Raw genomic sequence first — 22,636 nt, forward strand, 5'->3', positions numbered from 1 at the left:
ATTGGTAGGGAATGGACACTGGTGAAGGGACGGGTGTTGGAACATTACATGCCTAGAACCCAACCATGAACAGCTTTGTAACTGCATCTCACTGTGATTCAATTAAAAAATAAATTAAAAATTTAAAAAAATGGAAAGAACTGGAGACCTGGGGGAGAAAGGCAGATGCCTGGTGAGAAGGCTGTGCCTGCCCAGCTGAAACGGGGCGGGGGGGCCAGTCTAGGCCTCGGGGGGAGCCGGGGCGGGGGCAGGGGGCCCACCCCGACGTCGCCTGTTTTCCTTTGCCAGGGAAGCCCTGGCGCTGATGGCCCCCCGGGCAGAGACGGCGCAGCTGGAGTGAAGGTGATTATCGGGGGTCTCTCAGTGGGGGGGTCCTGGGCCGTCTCCCTTCAGCTCAGCCAGGGGGGGCAGGCTGGGACCCGAGTCTGGACTGGATTCCTCTAGGACCTTCTGGTCCTCACGTCTTCTAGAACATTCTTTCCTGAGTCTGAGGTCTGTCTCCTGACAGGGTGATCGTGGTGAGACTGGTCCCTTGGGAGCCCCCGGAGCCCCTGGGCCCCCCGGCTCTCCCGGCCCCTCTGGCCCCACCGGCAAACAGGGAGACCGAGGAGAAGCGGTGAGTCACGGTGTCACCTCCGCCAAGCCCCGTGTGGAGGAGAGGGGCTGCGGGGGCCGGGAGCTCTCCGGCCCCCGCCCTGCCCTGCCCCAAGGCGGATGCCTGGGCGGCCCACCCTGCCCCTGACACTGCTCGCCGCCTGGTTTCTCTCCTCCAGGGCGCACAAGGCCCCATGGGCCCCGCAGGACCCGCCGGAGCCCGGGGAATCCCCGTGAGTATCAGTGGCCGAGCGGGTGGCAGCTGGCGCTGTGCACGCGCCCCCCCCGAGCCCAGCCTGGCCTCACCCCGTCTGTCTGTCCCGTTCCCAGGGCCCTCAAGGTCCCCGAGGTGACAAAGGAGAAGCAGGAGAGGCTGGCGAGAGGGGTCTCAAGGGACACCGTGGCTTCACGGGGCTGCAGGGGCTGCCTGGCCCCCCTGTGAGTATGGGCAGCCCAGGCCCTCTGCCCAGGGCCCACTCGCATCTCGCTTGTTGCCCCTTGGCAGGGCTTCCCGGAGGCCGGGTGGGGGGCACGTGAAGAGGGAACGAGGGTGGGATGCATACCTGCTCCCCCCGGCTCTCAGGACAGGCCCAGGCTCACGAAGGCCTGGTGGCCGGGGAGAGGGGTGCCCGGTGTGCCAGGCTGACTGTCGTCTCTCCGCTCTGCACAGGGTCCTTCCGGAGACCAAGGCGCTTCCGGTCCTGCCGGTCCTTCTGGCCCGAGAGTGAGTGGGCCGGGCGGGGTTCTGGGCAGCTGTGCAGCCGGGTGGGCAGTGCCGCCCCTTCTGGGGAAGCCGGCGTGGGCCCGGCGTCCTCACCTGGGCGGAGCGGGGAAGGGCTGTGTGTGTGACAGGACAGTGCTCCTGAGACGGCAGAGAGCTGCTCTGAGGGTGCTCCTCACGCTGAGGAGGGCGGGGGGGGGGCGAGACACTGGGCCCGGGGATGCCCGACAGCCACCCCCAGCCCCGCCTCCCCTCTGCGGATGGCTCCCGTCCCACGGCCTTCTCTGCTTCCCCTGGACTGCAGGGACCACCAGGCCCTGTGGGGCCCTCCGGCAAAGATGGATCTAACGGCATCCCAGGCCCCATCGGACCTCCCGGCCCCCGTGGACGCTCAGGAGAAACTGGCCCCGCTGTAAGTATTTGACCCCCTCCCCAGCGTCCGGGAGGCGTCAGCCCTCTGTGCCGAGGGCCCGGTCAGCGTCCTGTGTGCTGGGGATCCCCTGGAAACAGAAGAGGGGGCTGGGGCTGGAGCGATAGCACAGCGGGGAGGGCGTTTGCCTTGCACGCAGGTTCAATTCCCAGCATCCCATAGGGTCCCCTGAGCACCGCCAGGAGTAATTCCTGAGTGCAGAGCCAGGAGTGACCCCTGTGCATCACCAGATGTGACCCAAAAAGCAAAAAAAAAAAAAAAAAAAAAAAAAGAAGAGGGGGCTATAGGGACGGGAGGAATGTCAGGAGTTCTCTGTCCTGGTCCGCCGTACTGCTTCCTCACGCGTGAGTTGGAAAGAAAACCCTCTGGCACGTTCTAGCAGATGGGAGCACACACAGAGGGGCACCCCCCGCCCCGAGCCCCACTCACGGCTGATTTCTGTTTCCTGCTACAGGGTCCTCCTGGAAATCCCGGCCCCCCAGGCCCTCCCGGCCCCCCCGGACCTGGCATCGATATGTCTGCCTTCGCTGGCCTAGGCCAGAGGGAGAAGGGCCCCGACCCCATGCAGTACATGCGGGCGGACCAGGCAGCCGGCAGCCTCAGGCAGCACGACGCCGAGGTGGACGCCACACTCAAGTCCCTCAACAACCAGATCGAGAGCATCCGCAGCCCCGAGGGCTCCCGCAAGAACCCTGCTCGAACCTGCCAGGACCTGAAACTCTGCCACCCAGAGTGGAAGAGCGGTGAGCCTGGGAACAGGAAGGCAGCACGGAAGGCGGGAAGTCATCCCAGTGGGCCGGAAGTTAGCTCCAGGCAGGGGGTCAGCCCAGAAGTCATCCTGGTGGGCAGGAAGTCAGCCAGGAAGGCAGGGAGTTAGTCTGGTGGGCAGGAAGTTAGCTTGGTGGGCAGCTACTTCCAGTGAGATGCCCCCAGTGCAAGGTTCTACAGAGGGTCCCACTTCCCTCCCTCATGTCCCAGCCGAGAAACACAGCCCCAGCTCCTGTCCTGCCACGGCTGCTTAACAGAAGTGGCTTCTGGCTCAGTTCTACCCAGTGGCAGGCCTTCCCCTGCACTTGTGCCCCTGTTCAACACAGGACATTGCCTCTTGCTCCCTGGACCCTTGCATCCCCCCTCCCCGCGGCCACCTTGTCCTCCACACCCTGCTCCCCGGCCTCCCCCCTACCCCGTTTCCAACCATTCAGTGGCCCAGAAAGGCCTGACCCTGGTGGGAGTCTGCCCGGGCCTCACTGAGTCCTGGTGGCTGCTTGTCTCTTGCCCTGCAGGGGATTACTGGATCGACCCCAACCAGGGCTGCACGTTGGATGCCATGAAGGTTTTCTGCAACATGGAGACTGGTGAGACCTGCGTCTACCCCAGCCCTGCCACTGTTCCCAAGAAGAACTGGTGGAGCAGCAGGAACAAGGAGAAGAAGCACATCTGGTTCGGAGAGACTATCAATGGCGGCTTCCACGTGAGTGGCGCCTCCTGGTCTTAGCCCGACACGGCTCCTCTATTCTTTGATGCTGGACTTTGCAATCCTTTCATTTTTTGGGGGGTGGGCGGGGGTGGGGGGGAGGCGGGACAGCTTACCAGGGCCTCATACATGTGAGGCTTGTCCTCAGCGCAGAGCTACACCCTGGCCTCTCTTCATGGAAGCTTTTAAGCATCTTGAGCAGCTTCTCCCCAGTTTCCTGTGGAGCTTCAGAGGAAGGAAGTGGCAAGGGCGGGGAATATTCTCTTCCCCATTTATATGTGGGGGAAGCTCCCAGCCCCAAGCCCCGACTGCCGCTCCCAGACCCACGCCGCTGCTCTCCGCCCCAACAGTTCAGCTACGGCGATGACAACCTGGCTCCCAACACCGCCAACGTCCAGATGACCTTCCTGCGCCTGCTGTCCACCGAGGGCTCCCAGAACATCACCTACCACTGCAAGAACAGCATCGCCTACATGGACGAGGCCGCCGGCAACCTCAAGAAGGCCCTGCTCATCCAGGGCTCCAATGACGTGGAGATCCGGGCCGAGGGCAACAGCAGGTTCACGTACACTGTCCTGAGGGATGGCTGCACGGTGAGTCGGGCGCTGCGTTTCCCGGGGCCTGGGATCGGGCTAGAGCAGGCCGAGAGGGGTCCACAGCGAGTGGCGGAGACCAGAGAGACAGGATCACTCGAGGCGTGTGCGCGAGGCTGTGGGGAGAAGCCACACAGGGTGGGGGGTGAGGAAGAGGGGCGTCCGCTTCTAACTGCTCCCCCAGTCGGGGGGGAAGTGGACTCTGCCCGAGTCTGTCCAGGGCCTCCCGTCCAGTAGTGAGCTCCACAGGGTGGGCGGGGCGGGGGTCCCGGGACGGAGCTCACTGCGGGGAGGTGGGTCATGCAGAAGGCAGCGCCGCGAGGCGGGATGGCATGGAGAGGGTTCGATGAACTGGGGCGAGTCTAGGGGACCCGAGTGTGCTGTGTACTTTGTGTCCCACGGTGCTCGCTGGGTTGGTTCCGTCTGGAGTCTTGGGTCTCTCGGGGTCCCAGGCAAACGGCGTCTGTTCTTTCTCTCCTAGAAACACACCGGTAAGTGGGGCAAGACGGTCATCGAGTACCGGTCACAGAAGACATCCCGCCTCCCCATCATTGACATTGCGCCCATGGACATCGGAGGGCCCGAGCAGGAATTTGGTGTGGACATAGGGCCTGTCTGCTTCTTGTAAAGACACGAACCCAGAGACATCACCACCCATGGCAAAAACCAAAGGACTCAAGTACTTTCCAATCGCGGTCACTCTAGGGCTCTGCAGGGAACGGCCGACCCGATGTCCATGCACCCCGCCCGCTCACAGTTTGGACTTGAACCCCCTCTCTTGCTGAGAGACCTGGGCAGACTGCAAAGTAAAATCTCGGTGTTCTATTTATTTATTGTCTTCCTGTTAGACCTTTGGGTCCAGGCAGAGGCAGGAAACTAACTGGTATGAGTCAAACGCCCCCTGAGAGACTGCCCCCCACCCCCAGCCCAGACAAGAAGACCCCCTCCTCCGGATGCTGGGCGCGGGAACTGTGTGTGTCCTACGTAATGGTGCTATTCTGTGTCAAACACCTCTGTATTTTTTAAAACATCGATTGATATTAAAAACAAAAAAATTATTGGAAAGTCCATACTGACCTGTGCTTTGTTCTTTTCGTTTGCTTCCTGTTAATTCTGTCTCTCCCATCTCTTTGATTTTTTGGGCCACACCCGATGGTGGTTGGGGATACTCCTAGCAATGGTCAGGGGACTGAATGTCGCACCAAGGATGGAACCTGGGTCAGCCACATGCAGGGCGAGCACCTGACCGACCTTACTCTCTCCAGCCCACGCCCATCCCATTAATCCCTGGTTCTGTGGACTCAGCCCAGAAGTTCTCCAAAACTTCCCATGCACTCAGTGCAGGACCCTGAGGCCACACTGCCAGGTTTTGAAGTCTCATGCAAGCACAAAATGGGCCCTTTGGTCAGCCTGGGCACTGTGGAAACCCAGGGGACGATGGGACACAGGTTTGGGAAGAGAGGCCCGAAGGAGAGGAGGCCTTTCCTGGCACAGGATCATGAAACATGCCCCTGGGTCAGATGAGTGCAGGAGGGCCAAGTGAAGGTTGAGAGATTCCAGACGCTCCAAGGGACGGGCAAGGAGAATCCCACAGGGGCTCTGGTGAACGCACACGCCCAATCTCTGTGATGTCCACGTGCGTCTTTCCCTAAGACTTCTGCCCAAGGACAGGTGTCGCGTATGACATGCCCCCTCTCGCCCCCCCCCCCCAAAACCTAGCCATCTCTTTCCAGCCTCCACCCCTCTGGCTCCCATTTAAAACGTTCTGGGCCTCATGTGACCTTCGTTGGATCTGAAGGTCACTGCAGATGAAACTGGTTAAGATGAGGTATTATTTGAGTAGGGTGGGTCTCTCATCCAATATAACCGGGGTCCTTATCAAAAGGGGAAATTTGGATACAAGCACACAGATGTCATGAGGACAGTCAAGGAGATGGAACCAGCACAGACATTTACCTCCAAGCTCCTCCAAAGGAACCAGCCAGACCAACACCCATCCTTTGGGCCACCGGCTTGCAAAATTGAGGAACTAAGTGAGAATACATTTCAGTTGTGGACATCACTTCGTTGTTGATCACTTACTATCATAACCCTAATGCATTTATGCAAGCAATATTCCAAACATTAAAAAAAAAAAACCCACAACGTTCTGAGCCTGCACATAACTGTCCTCTGAAAGTTAGGCTTCTCGGAACCCTCAAGCACCTGGCAGTTAACTTCGCAGGCTGTGCGGAGAATGAGGAAGTCGTTGCCTTCTCCACTAGAGGGCGTCATGGTGGCGACTGCAGCGGGCTGGAGGCTGCACTGACGTAAGTCTAGATAGTCATATTCTGTAAAACACATTTCACAAGGCTACTTGGCATGCTCGTGGCTAGAGACCCATCTAGTGAGGGAGATAGACTTTCTGCCAATAAGAAAAATAAAGCTGCGTGAAAGATGCTTTTGTTGTTAGACTTGTTGTTGTGCATGAATAAACTGGGTATGGTAGCATCCTTATGGACTAGTCTCAGGACCAGTACATGTCAAACAAAAACACGATCATTAAAAATACATCATTAAGGGGCTGGAGCAATAGCACAGCGGGTAGGGCATTTGCCTTGCACGTGGTCCACCCGGGTTAGATTTACCAACATTCCATACGGTCCCCTGAGCACCGCCAGGAGTAATTCCTGAGTGCATGAGCCAGGAGTAAGTCCCGAGCATCGCTGGGTGTGACCCCCCCCTCAAAAGTCATTAAAATAGCCATATCATGATTTAAAGTGAACAACGCTTTATTAACAGGAGGGCGAGGGGAAATGCAGGAAGGCAAAGGGATGCCTGTGAAAGCGTTTCCCTAGGCAACAGCTGGAACTGCAGGATACAGCCAACTACAAAGACCTCTGTGGCTCCCACGCTGATTTCACTTCTCCTTTTGGCTGCAGAGCCACTGCTGGTCATTGCTCTGGGGCCACACCTAGCAGTGCTCAGGGATCACTCCTGGAGGTGCTCAGGGAGTCACCGTGGGTGACGGGGATTGAAACTGGGTCAGTCGCATGCAAGGCAAGAGCTTTACCCGCTGTACAGTCTCTCCAACCCCAGAGTCGCTTGTTATAACCGAAGTATCTCAGGAGATCGTGACCATCAGCTCAGCCCTTTTAAAAGATAATCCCATTGACATCAGGATATTCAAGTGACCCCTTTCATTCTACTCTCCTGGTTACCAGTTAAAACTTAGAAATCACAGTCGCTGTTTCCAGGCAAAAGAGGAAGCAGATAGAGGGAAAGTTTTTTTTGGTGGGGGGCAGGGAACCTACCTGTAGTCAGACTGGGGGGCCCTACCCAGGCCAGCAGTGTGAGCGCTGACAGCTGCTCCCTCCCCCCAGCTGGCCTGGGAGAAGGGGAGCACTACCAGGCTCATCCCTAGTTTCCCTGACTCTGGTACCCAGGAAAGGCAGCAGCTCTCTCCAATCAGAACACGCTTACGACGTGTTCTGATTGGAGAGAGCACTGAAAACCCAGAACTGGCTTACGACGGAGGGGTCTTGGTCAGGTCCTCTCTCGGGCATCCTCATCTCAACGACAGACGCCGGAAAGCTTTAACTCGGGGCCAGGAGTCTGAGCCTCAGCCCAGACACGCTCAGGTCCCCTGCTATTCTGGGCAAGTCATGAGAAAACTTCTAAAGTAATGTCCTCCCTGAGCCAAGGAAGAAAGTACTGTGGAGATGACGGAGAGTCCTATTACAAAGGCAGAGGAAGGAATGTTGCTCAGAGAAAATACTTGGGGCCCTTTGATTCTCACAGAGCTCTCATCAATGGACGGCTTTGTTTCATACTCGGAGCTAGGACCCCTCGTTCATTGACCCAGAGCTATCGAAGACCTTACCTTGGAGTAATTAGGAAACGGGAGGCTCCAAACAGGACTTCAGGACCTGCCACTTCAAAATGACAAACTGTTCTTTGAGCTGGCTCCTAAGAAGCTTTTACTACCTAGCCAGCCACAAGAATAAAAATGAGAGGTTTCTGTGTCTGGAATCAGGGTTACTAGAAATCACCTATCCGAAAAACTATGCAGCAGGGCTAACAGCTACTTGTAGAGTAGCTGGTATTTCTCACGCTTCCTTCACTTTCCGAAGACCCGGGCCTGCTTAGCGCAAACCATAGATGCGCTCTGCCCCCCCCCCCCCGCCCCCAACTTCTCCTCAGCGACCCTGGAACTCAGTTCTAAGACAATTCCCCACATGTGTGTACTGAAGTTTGGCTTTCCTCCTAGTAATGTATTTGATTGTTTGACCCGCCTGATACCAACGCAGAAGAATAAGGGGACGTTTCCTCTCTTAGCAGTAAGCAAACTGTGGTCTACATGAAATCTGGTGAGACTCGACTTGTGGTGGTTGTTTCAAACTTCTAGATACGCCAGGACAAAAGTGCAGCAGACGGTCAGCACACAGCAGATGCTCAGTCATTTCACGTTCGGAGTAAATGTGCAAATGCAAAGCTCTGGGAACGCTTTGGAGACAACAGCCCGCTCTGGGCTGCCTGTTGGGGTTTCCCGAAGCACATGATTAAGGAGATGGCGCCCACTTAAGTCTCCAGCTCTCCAACTAGCTCGACCATGTCTTGGGGCGGACTCCCTGGTGGCTGAGAGGTGGGGAAAATTCATGAGATGTGCAACCTCGTGCAACCTCACGCTTCCAAATGCCTTTTGATCAAGATCACGGTCAGCTAGAAGCACCCCCCCCCCGCCCCCCGCCTCAGGGAAGCTGTTCTCAGGCTTAGGCAGCTGCCCTCCCCTGCCCAACCTGCAGGGGGCGTCATGTGCTCAGTTCTGGAAGAGCACCAGGCCAGCCTGTCCTGGAGCCGCTGGAGGACCAACAGGGAGGCTGCCGGGATAGACGCGGTCAGAGCTTCTCTCCCGGGCCTGGGCTGCAGGGCCCGCACAGCGGGCAACTGTGCGCAGCCCTGTGAGACGCCGCCTCACTCGTCCACCCAAGCAGAGGAGACACCCGTGAATCCAAAGCAGGGTTTATTTTTCTACCAAATCCCCAATCCATGTTCCAGCCAATGGATGAAGGGTACATCAAGCCTCAGATAGACTCTCGATAAAAACAACTCTTAACTTTCTACAGGAAAAAAAAAACCAAAAACCGAAAACACCCGTCTTTTAAAGCTGCTCAGACAAGTTGAAGCAGATGAAAAAAATTCACATGTTCAGTGGCCTGTGCTTTCTTCACTCAGACGCTCCCTTCCCGCTGCCTCCCCCGCGCAGACAAGGCCCTGACGGCAACCGCAGCGGCACCAGGATGGACGGCTGGGTCACACGATTTCAATTCGGAACGCCCCAAGCTGCAAAGACCTGTACTACGTTTAGCAAACCAGACACTCCCACTCACCGAGTGTGCACTGTCTGCTGGGAACGGGGGGACCCTGGGCAGTGCGGCTGCTGGGGAACGTCAGTGGGCGTGGAGGGGGGCTGCCCCCGCCCCGAGCGGCAGGAAGATGCTAGCTGGGGAGTGAGGGACCCTATTTCTCTGCACGTCTCCCACGTGGGTAGGCATGTAAACCCCGGCCCTGGAACAGCCACGGTGTCAGTGTCATCCGACAGGCGCAGCCACGGAGGGACCAAGAGCGGCTCTCAAATAGCCGTGGAGTTGGCTCCACAGTCCACATAGTGGTGGGTCTCCAAGGAGCTCTGCGTCATGTGGCCGATGTAGGAAATCTTCACCGACGTTCTGAAGGGAAGAAACCAAGACAGATTGTAAGAGAGCAAGAAAAACCGCCCCAATAGAATCTTGCAAAGACCAGGCAAGAATATCTACAGGTTCCGGATGAGTGGCTTCCGGCTACACAACCAGGAGGCCAGACACCAGTTTACATTCGCGGAGAGGCTGGGGCACGTGATGACCTTCCGAAGAAGAGGTTCTCACACCCATTATACTGCACATTTCAAAACGTCTGGAGAGAATTTGCTTTGGTTCAGCTGAAGGGGTGCTGGGGTCCCAGTGCATCAGTGGCCAGCAGTTACAGTCAAGAAGCCAGCAAAGACCTGAAACCCCCACTGCGCACGACACAGCTCTCCAACCCTCCCCCAAACGCGCTGCCTCACAATTCCGACAGTGCCAAGGCGCAGCAGCTGCTGCTCTGCTCCCACCCTCCTAAGTCAAATATTTGAAGTAGATCCTGGTCCGCTGCCAAGTCATGGCTTCCAGGAATGACCCTAAAGGCCCATGGCAGGTGCGGTGTGGCTAGACAGTACGTTCAGCCGCCTGTCAAGGGCTGACTCCTGGAGAGGGTCTTAGAACTCTAAAAGAGCAACGAGGTATGGAGCAAACTAGGTTCCGTTTCAGGCACTAACTGTGCAGTATTCACTGCGAGCCCCGTGATTGGTAACGGAGACAAAGACGCTGAATCCAGAGAACATGGGGCTGGCAGCCTCTGGCTCTCAGCTCGCACAGACCCCTCACTGCCTGTGCGGACTCAGACACAAGGGCCGGGGGAGAGACTTACTGCATGAAGATTACTATGCTGTGCGCCAGGGGCTCGGGCAGCGCGCACAGGAAGCTGTCGGAGAACAGACATGGAAGCAGTCAGTGGGATTTTGGTTCTGAAGCACAGCTCAGCAGAAGAGTGCTCAGCTGCTCAGTCATACTCACGGGTGGCCAGCAACACTTCCTCTGCCCCCATCGACCCTCTGCCCTGGTCCTGAGACGCCACAAACACCCTTTCACACGCAGGATGACACTTGCAGTCCCCTTGTCTGCCACGATAACCCCCTGCGTCACCCCCCGCAAATCCATCACACAAACCCTGGATTCAGGGAATGTTCCTAGGGGAGTTGATATTCTTTTTTTTTTGCTGTTTGGGTCACACCCGGCGATGCACAGAGGTCACTCCTGGCTCATGCACTCAGGAATTACTGCTGGCGGTGCTCGGGGGACCATATGGGATGCTGGGATTCGAACCCGGGTCGGCCGCATGCAAGGCAAACGCCCTACCCGCTGTGCTATCGCTCCAGCCCCGGGGAGTTGATATTCTTAGAAACAACAGCATGTTAGCCACAAGATGACACGGGACACACTCTCCAAACATACCCACAAGACAAACACAGTGAAAGAACCCACAGGACAGAACGCTAGAACTTAAAGCAGGGAAAGTTCTAGTCAGGTAAGTTCAGCTCAGAATCCTTCAGGCAGCAGAGAATACATAACAGACAGCGTGGTCCTTACTACACATAGGAGTACTGTCGTCCCATCTCAGCTTTCATGGTAAAATTCACCTGAAAAGAAGACACACGAGTCAGTCTGCGGCCAAACAGGCTTGACTACTATCCAGATTACATTACGACTAGCAATTCAACAATCTGGGAACATTCTCCCAACACACACCAAATATTTCCCTTAGATTGACCCCTTGATACAACCTCTGGGCCACTAACAAATGTTTCCAACCTTTCTTTCTTTCCTTTCGAGGGATCAGAGAACCTCAGACTATTAGAGTGCTTCTTCTTGATTTGTGGCAAATCTTTCTTCTAAATGATTTTGTTAGCCTAGCACTTTACTGTTGGCTGATTCTCCCCCCTCACCCACCCACTCACTCAGCTTTTCTTTTTGTGAGGGGGTCACACCCAGTGATGCTCAGGGGTACTCCTGCCTCTCTGCTCAGGAATTACTCCTGGAAGTGCTTGGAGAGCATATAGGATGCCGGGGATTGAACCTGGGTTGGCCACGTGCAAGGCAAACAATCTCCCTGCTGTACTATCGTTCTGGCAGCTTTTGTTTTTTGTTTTGTTTTTTGCTTTTGGGTCACACTCAGCGATGCACAGGGGTTATGCCTGGCTCATGCACTCAGGAATTACTTCCGGCAGTGCTTGGGAGAACATATGGGATGCTGGGAATCGAATCCGGGTCAGCCGGGTGCAAGGCAAACGCCCTACCCGCTGTGCTATCACTTCAGCCCCCGGCAGCTTTTCTTAATGACAGTTTTCCAGGACTGTCTCATCAAATTGTACTGCACTTGGAAATGAGCTGAGGAAAGGGAAGTAACGAGATGACAGCATTCCCACACCCCTGTCTCTTTGACCCTTGGGGCAAGGATTCTAGAAGAATGACATACCATATGCTCGCTCCGAGGAGGAATGAGGGAGACATTGGTGGTTGTGTGTGTGCCCACCACGGTGTTCATGTACTGGACCTGGCTGGACAGGCTGGTCAGGGCCACAGGATAGAAGTTGGAATTTCTGATTTTCAGTGTGGCCTGCATCAGAGCAAGTGAGGAAATGGGTGTACGTTTCCTTACGTTTATTCGCACAAGACTTCCAAGTACACCTGGATACCAGGTCACTGGTCTTACCATGATGGTAAGGATTACAAGGGCGTCCTTCTTATTAAATATGACCTTCACCACTTTGATGCCGCCATCATCCACGAGGACTGAGTGTGGGAAGAGGAAAAACACCACCAAGCCGGAGGCCAGGAGACAGAGCAGAACTGACAGGAGGACATACTGCTTGCTGCAAACGATAAAGCACAGGATCCACCCAGTCAGCCTGGGAGCAAAACCCCCAAGTAAAGATTAAATGGAAAACTGGAAATGAGAGGAGAGGGTAAAGAAAAAGATAAAGTCCATAACCAGACCAGCCATGAGTACAGCAGGAAGAATCCTTTTAAACCCTGGTGGCTGCTCTCTGGGAACAGAGACCGATAAGAGGAACTGTGTCAACAGAAATATTTCCTCACCGCAGAATCTCCTGCCCCCACGCCTGGCAGTCTTCACCAGGGGCCCCTCAGCAGGGGGCGGGTTGAGTTTCCCTCCCTGCCCCAAGCAGAGCCCCGGCAGCCTAAAACCTCCAAAACCCAGCCACAGCCACGCTCAAGGCCACTCTCGACACACTCAGACGAGCCTCATGCATGAAGGAACCGGCAGAGGAACCCAGGTGTGCGGGACCCGTGGCTGAGATCTCTAGGCCTGCTCAGATTGGGACTGGGCCTCCTCCACCCAGATCCTCAGTTTTCCAGTAGCTTGGCAGCCACACCCCAAAACTTCCCCAGCGCCGTGTAATCTCATCAATGGCCAAGATCCAGAGACTATAAAATCAAGCTCCCAGAAGAGAGTGATGCAGTATTTCCTGGAGTGACCTCTTATTTTCTAGCCCACTGATGCACCTAAAGCAGCACAGGTGTGTTTGGTTTTAACATACTTGCTTGTATTCTCTTATACACGGGCTTAAATGGCCCCAGAATGAAATACAATGATCTTCACACACTTCCCTCTTATTGTGGTGGGAAGATGCTCACTGGTGGGATGGGTGTTTGAATATTACCTGTAATGAACTATTGCAAACTACTTTTTGAAAATAAAATGTATAAAACTCGCAAAAAAAAATGTATTTCCCTACCACCAAGGATACCCCATCCCTTTTCTCCAGGCCCTTCCAACTGATCCTCAACGTGTTTCAATGATGAAGCAGAGGTACCTTGCTAGAGCAAAGAGTTTCAGAGAAAACGGGACATTCAATGCGAGATTATAGAAGAAAGGACAGAGTTTCCAGAAAGCCAATTGGCACTAACACATACAAAAGGGACTGGAGAGAGGCCAGGACTCACGTTCTCTGAGGGCGCAATCTCTGATCACTGTGTGGGATCAAAGCCACCAGTTCATTAACTTGCTCTAGAGAAAAAAACAAACAATTATTCGGGTAACATGAATCCCATAACGTCAGTACTTGCCTTCACACCATGCCATATCCCATCACAACGTATACCTGTTTGGAAATGAACATTTCTAAGATGCTAGTCTCATATTTCGAGTCGAATGAACAAGACAGAAAGTAAATACAAAGTGTTGCAAATTACAAAACTTTTATCCGTGGTGCAAGGGTAGAGACATGGGAGTTGAGAAATTCGGACTCTTGCTTTGGTATGATGATGACAGGGCCTTATCCTGCTGGGTGGCCTTGGGGACATCATTATCTCTCAGCCCACTTTCGCCTCATCTGTAACAGGAAGGCTTTGGAACAGATGATTTCTAAGCTCCTGTCCAGGTCTGAACCTGTGCAACACTCCATCTCAACTGTTAAGACTGAGTGCCAAATCAGACATAAGTAGTCCCACACCAAATCCAGTCTGCCATTCTTGAGCATTTGTTTTTTTTTCTCCCTACTTTACATTTTCAGATCTTACAGTTTCATGATTCACTGTTCTCTTAAAAAAAAAAAAAAAGTCTGGGGCTGGAGCTATAGCACAGCGTGTAGGGTGTTTGCCTTGTATGCAGCCAACCCGGGTTTGATTCCCAGCATCCTATATGGTCCCCTGAGCACCGCCAGGAGTAATTCCTGAGTGCAGAGCCAGGAGGAACCCCTGTGCATCGCCAGATGTGACCCAAAAAGCAAAAAAAAAAAAAAAGTTTGCGTGCACTCCATCCCCTCCTTAAGAGAGCAAAAGAAGGGATGCACCTGAGAGTAAATCCCACAATGCACAGCAGATATAAGGCCACAATCCCAAACCACACAGAACAGAAGAAATGGGGGGGAAGGGGGGAAATGGGAAAAGAAAATGGAAAGGGAAATGGAAAAAAGAGAGGGAAAAGGCTTTCTAATCGGAGAAGGGAACCGGAAAAGGAGCAAGGCCTTCTACTAGAAGGGGGCCACCGGGCCCAGCCTCAAAGGTCCTGGCTTCAGCCAGGGACATCAGGACTGTCCGGGGACAGGAGAAGGCCGCGGAGACCTGGGACCTCCCTGCGGGCACAGCCCTCCCGGTCGCCGGGCGGCTCACCTGTGGGGATGTAGCCGGTCCCCTGGCAGGTGAGGCAGGTGACACTGTCGCGCCCCGTGAACTCCACGTAGGGAAACTGAGCGATCGCTTCCTCCTGCTCCCGTTCGGCCCGAGACTCCTCCCCGCTGGGGTCTCCTTTCCTTCGCGCGGAGGCCGGGGGGCGCGCGGAGGCAGAGTGGAGGGCCCCCATGGCCGGGCGGGGTCCCCGGCTTCCCGCTAGGGCGCCGGGGCGGGTGGGCGCGTGCCGGCGGCCCCGCGTCGCCGCGGGAGAAGGCGCGTCATCTCCCTGGGGGCGGAGGGGGAGGCCGGTCACCACCCGGGCCGCGGCGAGACTCCCGCCGGGCGCCCCCTCCGCGGGGGTCCCGGCCCGACGTGCAGCCTCCGCCCGCTCGCGCCCCGCCTCGGCCCTTCCCGCAAACTCCGCGCCCCTCGCGGCGGCGCCGACGATCCCGGGGCAAGAGGCCGCAGGGGGAGGGGCCCCGCCGCCGCCCCCGGGCCCGGCCACGCCTCGCGGCGGACAGGGGTGCTCCGCGCGCCGAGGGGGCCGCGCCCACCCGCCCGCCCGGCCGCTTTACCTGCCGGGGTCCCCCGCGCCGCCTGCGTCGCCCGCGCCAGCGCGCACGCGCACGGGTCCGGCCGGCGGGCACCGGCGCCTGCGCGCGCCACGGCCCAGCAGGGGGCGCCCCAGCCCGCCGCCGGCGCGGCGCCCAGCAAGGCCCCGGCAGGTGGGGAAGGGACCGGGGGCGGGGCGGCCGTGCGGACGGGCAGGCGCAAAGCCTCCTGCCCAATTGCCCGCAGCCAGAGGAGGAGGCGGGCCAAGCCGCGCACAACGTTCGGTGTTCAAGCACGGGGGCTGCGTAGACCCTGGCAGACACGCACCGGACGCCTCATCCCGCGTAGGGCTTCCCCCTCCCCAGCGTAGATGAGAGAAAGGGGCAGAGGAGAGAGGGATGCGGAGGAGAGGGGCGCAAAAGGGAGAGGAGAAGCAGGGGAGGGGAGGGTGGGGAGGGAAAAACAGGGAGCACTTGAAAGGTTGGGTTTCTTTCTTTCTTTCTTTCTTTCTTTCTTTCTTTCTTTCTTTCTTTCTTTCTTTCTTTCTTTCTTTCTTTCTTTCTTTCTTTCTTTCTCTCTCTCTCTCTCTCTCTCTCTTTCTTTCTTTCTTTCTTTCTTTCTTTCTTTCTTTCTTTCTTTCTTTTCTTTCTTTCGTCATACCTGGCGATGCACAGGGGTTCCTCCTGGCTCTGCACTCAGGAATTACTCCTGGCGGTGCTCAGGGACCCTATGGGATGCTGAAAATCAAATCCGAGTCAGCTGGGTGCAAGGCAAACGCCCTACCGGCTATGTTATCACTCCAGCCCCGGTTCCTTTGTTGTTTTTTTTTTTAACTAAAAAATTTTGGATGAAAGCACTGTGATTTGCAAAGTTGTTGATAGTTGAGTTTTAGGCATGCAATATTTCAACACCCACCCCACCACCAGTGTCAACTTCCCTCCACTCAAGTTCCCATATTGCCTCCCCACCCCATCCAGTGCCTCATGCCCGCCTGTCACCCTGACACACATTACACAGTTTCAATGGTTCCAGTTTAGGGCTCGTGCTTCAGTTCCGTGGAGTCTGTGTTTTGGATGGATGTCTATGCCACTCGCCCAGGTCACCCACATCACCAGAAGGCTGGTTTCTTTGTGCTGCCTGATTGAGCTTCATTTACAGCAGAAGCACGAAGGGATTTTAGCCAGGTCACCGCACTTAAGATGACACTGGGGGAGAGGAAATGTTCTGACTGGGTCAATGAAGGGCTTCATTGCTCCACAGTGGGGAATGAGACTGAAGACTTCACACGTCTCCAAATCTTTGGGATTTCTCATTTTCCCAGGGGTGGGGGTGGGGAGGCTGATGTTCCACAGCCGTGGGACCATCTGCCTATCTCTGGACATAATCCCTTAACTGAGCCTTCAGGGTAAGAGGTTTTGTTAAAAAACAAACAAACAAAAATCAATGACACTTACTGTTGAAGACAGTGACATCACTATTACCCAAGAGTGAGAAGGGCGGGGTGGTACAGACCCTGCAGTGGGGGGGTCTTACCGTGGGATAAAGAGATTAGACTGACGTAATAGAGGCAAACGGGAACTGATAGCCAAGGCGCAAGCTCAAGGTCAGTGGATAGAAAACTTTAAAGAGGAAATCTCAGGGGGCGGAAAGGAGACCCCTGGCTGTCCTGACCTAGTGGGATTCTTGTCCAAGCCAGGCAGGGTGAGCTGACTTTACCCAGGGCACAGTGGAGGCTGGTGGAGGCTGAGGAACCTGATCAGATATGGAGCGTGATCAGATATCGAGGATCTGGTACTTGCTGAGCTGACTCTTAGCATGACTCTTGCTAAAAGTGGTTTTACATGAATGTGCACAGACAGTGGAAAAATTAAGAAACCTGAGTGGTTAGGTCAAGGATAGAATCTTGGACAAAGCAACAAGGAGCCATTGCTTCCTATTTTCTATCACCAGCCTCACACTTCTCTTTCTTTACCTCTCTGCCAGTTTAGCTTTTATTTATACAAATCTGGTTTTGTTGGGATCCACAATACATGCCCTACAAAACTCATGCCACGTGATATAGAGGAGCCAATGAAATGGAGGCAGAAATTGTAGGTGGATTGTTTTCAAAGGGAGATACAGTTGGTCTTTGACCTTCCTGTTTAGAATTGGCACTTGATGTTGGAGAAAGCCTAGCTACCTTGTGACCATGAGGAAAAAGAGGGCTGCTTAGGAAGACAAAATAGAAGGCTGATATGAGCCTGGGTCCTGATGGGATTTGACACTACAGTCAGTCCCTACACCACTGGTCTTCTGATTCCTCATTAGCACTGTAGCACTGTCGTCCCATTGTTCATAGATTTGCTCGAGCGGGCACCAGTAACATCCCCATTGTGACACTTGTTGTTACTGTTTTTGGCATATCAAATACGCCACAGGTTGCTTGCCAGGCTCTGCCGTGTAGGCAGGACACTCTTGGTAGCTTGCCGGGCTTTCCAAGAGGGACAGAGGAATCGAACCCGGGTCAGCTGCGTGCAAGGCAACTACCCTACCTGCTGTTCTATCGCTCCACCCACAGAAATTATGTTTTTATGCAGCATCTCTTTTTCATAGTGGGTGCAATTCTAAAATGAAGTCATCAAGGTTAGCAAAGGGGAATTCCTGTATTTTAGCACAAGTCTTCTGGCAGCTTTAACCCACCCACCCTGTAGACCACACTTAGGTTCTATCTTCCTCTAACTTCTGCCCTCAAATCACGTCCCCTTTGAGGGAGAGGCTCTTGTCCATCTGAGGCGCTTTTCCTGTTTGAGAGTCCTAACTGCAAATTTCCTTGTGCAATCTTGGGGGGGGGGGTGTGGTGTCCATCCTTTGGTCCTCTGGGTGTCTTCGCACTTGCAGCCTTGGTGGGAACCCTGCCAAGCACAGGATGCAAAACTCCTGAGATCTGCTGGTGGTGGGCATCCCAGGCTTGCCTAGACCAGCATTTCTCAGCAGGGTCCGTAGGGCCCCACCCATTATTCCAAGGGGGCTTCTAGGAAAATTGCATAAATGGGGGGGGGCGTGGCATGAGTCTAGGGGATACCCAATAGGTGGGATAATTTTTGGTTCATGGAAAAACTAAGGTCAGAAGAGGCCCATGGTCTGCAAAAGGTTGAGTAACGTGTCTTACCTGCCGGCCCTCCAGTCTCTGCCGTGGCCCTGTATTGATGTGATCCTCACCTGCAGCCCCTTCCAATATTGGCTGGGAGGGGGGAAAGATATGGCCCCTGGTTGAGAAATTTGGGTTGAGATAATCCCATAAGCCGAGCAAGTGAAGAGGCAGCAGCCTAACTCAAACCAGTTTGGAGGAGGAGGCCAGAGAAAGACAGAGATGTGAAGGCATTGGAAAAGAAGACTTGGGGGGGGGGGCTCGCAAAAAGGGCTTTGGTTGAATTTGGTTGATGGGTCATGTAAAGGGGGCCCTGGGGCTTCACCAGCAAGGACCCTGAGAGACCCCTGAGGCTTGCTGACCATCTGCTTCCAAAAGTATACCTGGGACACAGGCTGTCCTCTTTAGCATGGCTCTCATCCCCCAGCACCTAGTTTGGCGTCTGGGACATAGTAGGTCTACAGCAGATGCCTGCAGAACCACCCAGCTGGAGGTTGGCCAGCACTGCCCGGGGAGCCATTCCAGCATCATGCCCAGCCATCTGGTAGGCAGCTTTAATTGGGCAGCACATTCCTGAGCAGACACCCATCACTTCTCGCCTGGGCCTGGCTTCCAGGGTTATCTCACCATCCCGGTCATGAGCAGTGAGGTTTCTGCAGACGTGAGCTCACTGGGGCTCTCTGGGTGGGCCCGCACAGAGCGGGGGCCCCCTGGAAATCCCCAGACTCTCAGCATCTTCACTTTCTCCTCTGCACCCCTGGCTGCTGTCCTGAAAGGCTTCGAGGGATCCCCAGGGGTCAGAGACTTGATCTGCTCAGTCCTTCAGTCACCCCCGATGCTCAGGGAGCAGGACTGTGCCAGGGAGCCAGTCTCTGCAGTGTCAGAAACTGACTGTGACCGCTGGAAACGCACCCCGTGGTCTTCACTCTGGCTTCTTCTGTTCCATAGCTAAGAAAAGTTGCTGAGGTAGAGCATCCGGGGAGCAAAGGAATTGGGACCAGAACCAAATTTGCTGTTTCCTTGCTGGAGTGATAGCACAGAGGGGAGGGCGTTTGCCTTGCACGAGGCCGACCTGGGTTCAATTCCTCCGTCCCTCTCGGAGAGCCTGGCAAGCTACTGAGAGTATCTTGCCTGCACGGCAGAGCCTGGCAAGCCACCATGACATATTTCATATGCCAAAACCAGTAACAACAAGTCTCACAATGGAGACGTTATTGGTGCCCGCTTGAGCAAATCTATGAGCAATAGGATGACAGTGACACAGTGATACAGTGATACTTTCCAAAGTGATTGTGTGGGCGCTTGGAGGGTTTGAGGCAGAGCCTGATTATAAGAGCTAAGGGCAGGGCCATACAAACCTTTGTCTTGAATAGATTCTGTGTTTGTTCATCACGGATCAGGAATCTCCGGGTGCAGAGCTCTGGCCCACGTGTTGCTCAGCTAAGGAGAGAAATGGTTCTCTTTGTAGTTCCAGGTTGAATTCTCCTTGGAGAAGGTCTGAAGGGAGAAGGGGAAAAGCTATTTGTTTCTTCGACTGTCTTCTGACAGCGTTTTACTATCAAGTAGCATCTCCTTTGGTGAGAAGCAGCTGTTCTTCCAGATCCATGGAAACCCGGGGGAACAGATTGCCCCAACGACAGCAGGCAAGTCAGACTTGACCATGGGTTTCTGCACCAAGTCCCTCTATGTTTTTTTTCTCCCCTGTGCTATCTCCTATAAAGAATGGGCACACAAGAATATTCTAGGAAGCGGGAAGGGCATTTAAATCCAAATGGAACCTAAGCAGATTGCTCCGAGAGGTCATGTGTGATGAATAAACTGTAGGGGCACAGAGATTTATGGGTTTAAGGAACTGACATCCTGACATCCACCAGAGCCGAAGGGGACCTTGAAACCACAGTCACCAAGTGGTTTGCAAAGCCAAGGTTCCTCAACTCCTTCTCTGAGGGGCTAGAGGAAGCTGATTATGGGGTTTAGATGACCCTGGCCCAAGGATGCCCCCTACCCCAAGCATCAGTGAGTATCAGTGAAGTTTATCTATTTATTTATTTATTTATTTTTTAATAAGTGAGTCACTGTGAGGGTACAGTTACAAATTTACCCATCTTCGTGCTTGTGTTTCTCTCATACAATGTTCGAGAACCCATCCCTCCACCAGTGTCCATTCTCCACCACCAGTGAACCCAGTCTCCCTCCCACCCTAGGAAGCAGACCTCTTCCTCCAAATGGAAAGAAGAAGTTGTATTCTAAACCAGAAAACACCAAAGTCCAAAAAAAAAAAAAGGGGGGGGGCTGGAGCGATAGCACAGCGGGGAGGGCGTTTGCCTTGCACGACCCAGGTTCTAATCCCAGCATCCCATATGGTCCCCTGAGCACCGCCAGGGGTAATTCCTGAGTGAAGAGCCAGGAGTAACCCTGTGCATCGCCGGGTGTGACCCAAAAACCAAAAAAAAAAAAAAAAAAGAAAACACCAAAGTCTGAGCTCCGTCCTGACTGCCCAGCTTGCCTGCCCCAAGTCACCTATTCTGGACAATTGCTTAATAGTGTTCAGGAAGCAGGAAAACTGCTGGTCTCTGACATGAAGGTGTCATATTCTTTCCTCCCTGTCTGACGGGTCTCTCAGAAAACTGTGGTGTGTTGGACAAGGTCAGAGGAATAGGCCTTGGGGTATGTATACTCCTTGTCCAGTCCCAGCAGAGCCCAGGGAAGATTTCTCCATGATGAAAAAGGGACAGACAGTTAGGAAACATGTCAACGAGGGCAGATATTCACTTTCAAACCACTAGGATTATTTGAAAGAGAGACGCAAATGTGATCGTGAGTAAGCAACGCAAAAGCTCTAAGATTAAACAGGAATAATAGGAGTGTTCAAATTGCAAGGGGTAAGTCTACCTTGAAATAGAGCAGAACGGGTTTCCAAATTTTTTTTCTCTTAGGAAGCTTTAACTGCTCAATTTTCCAGTCACATTGTGATAGTAAAAGTGAAATGGACCAACGTGACTCACATTAGTTCAGGACCATCTCGAGCTTGATGTTCTTAGATGTCATGCTGTTAGTTATGCTTAGCCTATGGAGAGTTCCGGGGGTTGGTCCTGATTACCCAAAAGATACTCAGGAGTAGGAATCACCCGGGGAACACCTGTGTCCACACTGTAAATATGAAACACAAATTTGCATCCAAAATCATCGAGGAAGAAATTGTCCAACCACAAGCTGCCATGGTCTGTGTGACTCCTTCAGGAAGACTAACTAAGGAGTTGGCTATTCATTAAGTGACTGAGAACCAAACCACAGCGAAAGAGAAACAGGGGCATGGTGAGCATTATTTTAAAATACTGAAGATTTTGTCATAGATTCTGAGATAAAAGATTACGCCATAGGGACTGGAGAGACAGTACAGCAGGAAGGCACTTGTCTTGCAAGCGTCCAACCTGGGTTGAATCCCCAGAACCTCATATGGCCCCTTCAAACATGCCAGGAGTTATCCATGAGTGTAGAGTGAGGAGTAAGCCCTAAAGACAGCTGTAGTGCCCCAAACGAAAAATTCTGTTAATTAAAAAATTATTATAAATACAAAAATACCGAAATTCACCGGACAGATAGTATAAAGGTTAAAGTCCTTGCTTAGCCTATGGCTGAGGCTTCAGGGATTCAGACGTTTGTCGGCTTCCCTGAACACTGCCAGTTGTGGCCCCCAAACCAAAAACCAAACAAAACCAGAAGATCTAAATCCAAGGATTAAACACACACACACACACACACACACACACACACACACACACACACACTCACACACACTCGAAACATGGCATGAAATTCTTTTTCCTTGAGCTTCAGTCCTATCAGATCCCCTTGGTGCTCCGTTTGGTCTAGTTGTGGAGTTTGGATCGAGGGCAGAAACATCTGGCAGCAGCCTGCGGTTCTCTTTCTGGAAAAGAGTTTCTTTCAGGAAGCTCAAAAACTGGAATAGCTGGAAAGACAAGTTATTCCACAAGGGAAAGGACAGAATTGCAATGGCAAGCCCAAAGCTTAAGGGTGGGTGGCAAACGCACCTGGCCCCGTCTTACAGGAATAGAAGACTTCAGATCCCTTTCAGCCTCCCAGGGCGGCACCCGCACCGTTAGAAACACAGAACACTCTGCTCTATACCAGATCCGTGTCCCAACATCACTTAGGGCTTTAGTTATATGAAGACCCAAGTAATTCCCACAAGTTCTCCCTTCTCTCCTGTGAGGAAATAGTAGGAAGCAAATAGCATGTATGAGAGATGGGGATACTGAATTCTCAAATGTGGGGCATATGTTAGATTGTGGCAGCATTTCATGTACATGCAGTGAGGCTCCATCACAAACCAATCATTATTCGATAGCAATTTGATCAAGTATTTTAAGTAACCAAGC

At 53.9% G+C, this 22,636-nt stretch overlaps 2 protein-coding genes across 3 annotated transcripts in view; one reads left to right on the top strand and one right to left on the bottom strand.

Annotated features, from left to right (window-relative positions):
• COL2A1 (collagen type II alpha 1 chain) overlaps window positions 1-4,849 on the top strand; it is a 29,770-nt gene extending 24,921 nt beyond the window's left edge. The window contains exons 45-54 of the mRNA XM_004610429.2: window positions 289-342; window positions 509-616; window positions 774-827; window positions 925-1,032; window positions 1,265-1,318; window positions 1,620-1,727; window positions 2,200-2,488; window positions 3,029-3,216; window positions 3,570-3,812; window positions 4,294-4,849. Coding sequence (XP_004610486.1) covers window positions 289-342; window positions 509-616; window positions 774-827; window positions 925-1,032; window positions 1,265-1,318; window positions 1,620-1,727; window positions 2,200-2,488; window positions 3,029-3,216; window positions 3,570-3,812; window positions 4,294-4,440 — 1,353 coding nt within the window. The 3' untranslated portion in view covers window positions 4,441-4,849. The remainder of the gene's footprint in view (window positions 1-288; window positions 343-508; window positions 617-773; window positions 828-924; window positions 1,033-1,264; window positions 1,319-1,619; window positions 1,728-2,199; window positions 2,489-3,028; window positions 3,217-3,569; window positions 3,813-4,293) is intronic.
• Window positions 4,850-8,797: 3,948 nt separating this feature from the next.
• Window positions 8,798-15,246, bottom strand: TMEM106C (transmembrane protein 106C). 2 transcript variants are annotated; one of them, XM_055142746.1, is made up of 8 exons: window positions 15,133-15,246; window positions 14,558-14,843; window positions 13,391-13,454; window positions 12,138-12,297; window positions 11,901-12,041; window positions 11,015-11,064; window positions 10,296-10,349; window positions 8,798-9,520 (listed from the first exon to the last, which is right to left on the bottom strand). In XM_055142746.1, exons 2-8 carry the CDS (start codon window positions 14,745-14,747, stop codon window positions 9,424-9,426), a joined length of 756 nt encoding a protein of 251 aa, XP_054998721.1. In that variant the 5' UTR covers window positions 14,748-14,843; window positions 15,133-15,246; the 3' UTR covers window positions 8,798-9,423. The 2 variants fall into 2 exon arrangements, with proteins under 2 accessions (XP_054998721.1, XP_054998722.1); XM_055142747.1 differs by lacking the exon at window positions 10,296-10,349.
• Window positions 15,247-22,636: the final 7,390 nt, after the last annotated feature.

The sequence above is a fragment of the Sorex araneus genome, chromosome 6 (assembly GCF_027595985.1).
Source record: "Sorex araneus isolate mSorAra2 chromosome 6, mSorAra2.pri, whole genome shotgun sequence".
NCBI lineage: Eukaryota > Metazoa > Chordata > Mammalia > Eulipotyphla > Soricidae > Sorex > Sorex araneus.

Coding starts and splice junctions, on each gene's coding strand:
- TMEM106C (XM_055142746.1), bottom strand. CDS start 14,747: ATGGGGGCCCTCCACTCTGCCTCCGCGCGCCCCCCGGCCTCCGCGCGA. Junction 11,065..11,900: donor CTCCTCGGAGCGAGCATATG/GTATGTCATTCT, acceptor TCTTCTTTTCAG/GTGAATTTTACCATGAAAGC. Junction 10,350..11,014: donor CGACAGTACTCCTATGTGTA/GTAAGGACCACG, acceptor GTTCTCCGACAG/CTTCCTGTGCGCGCTGCCCG.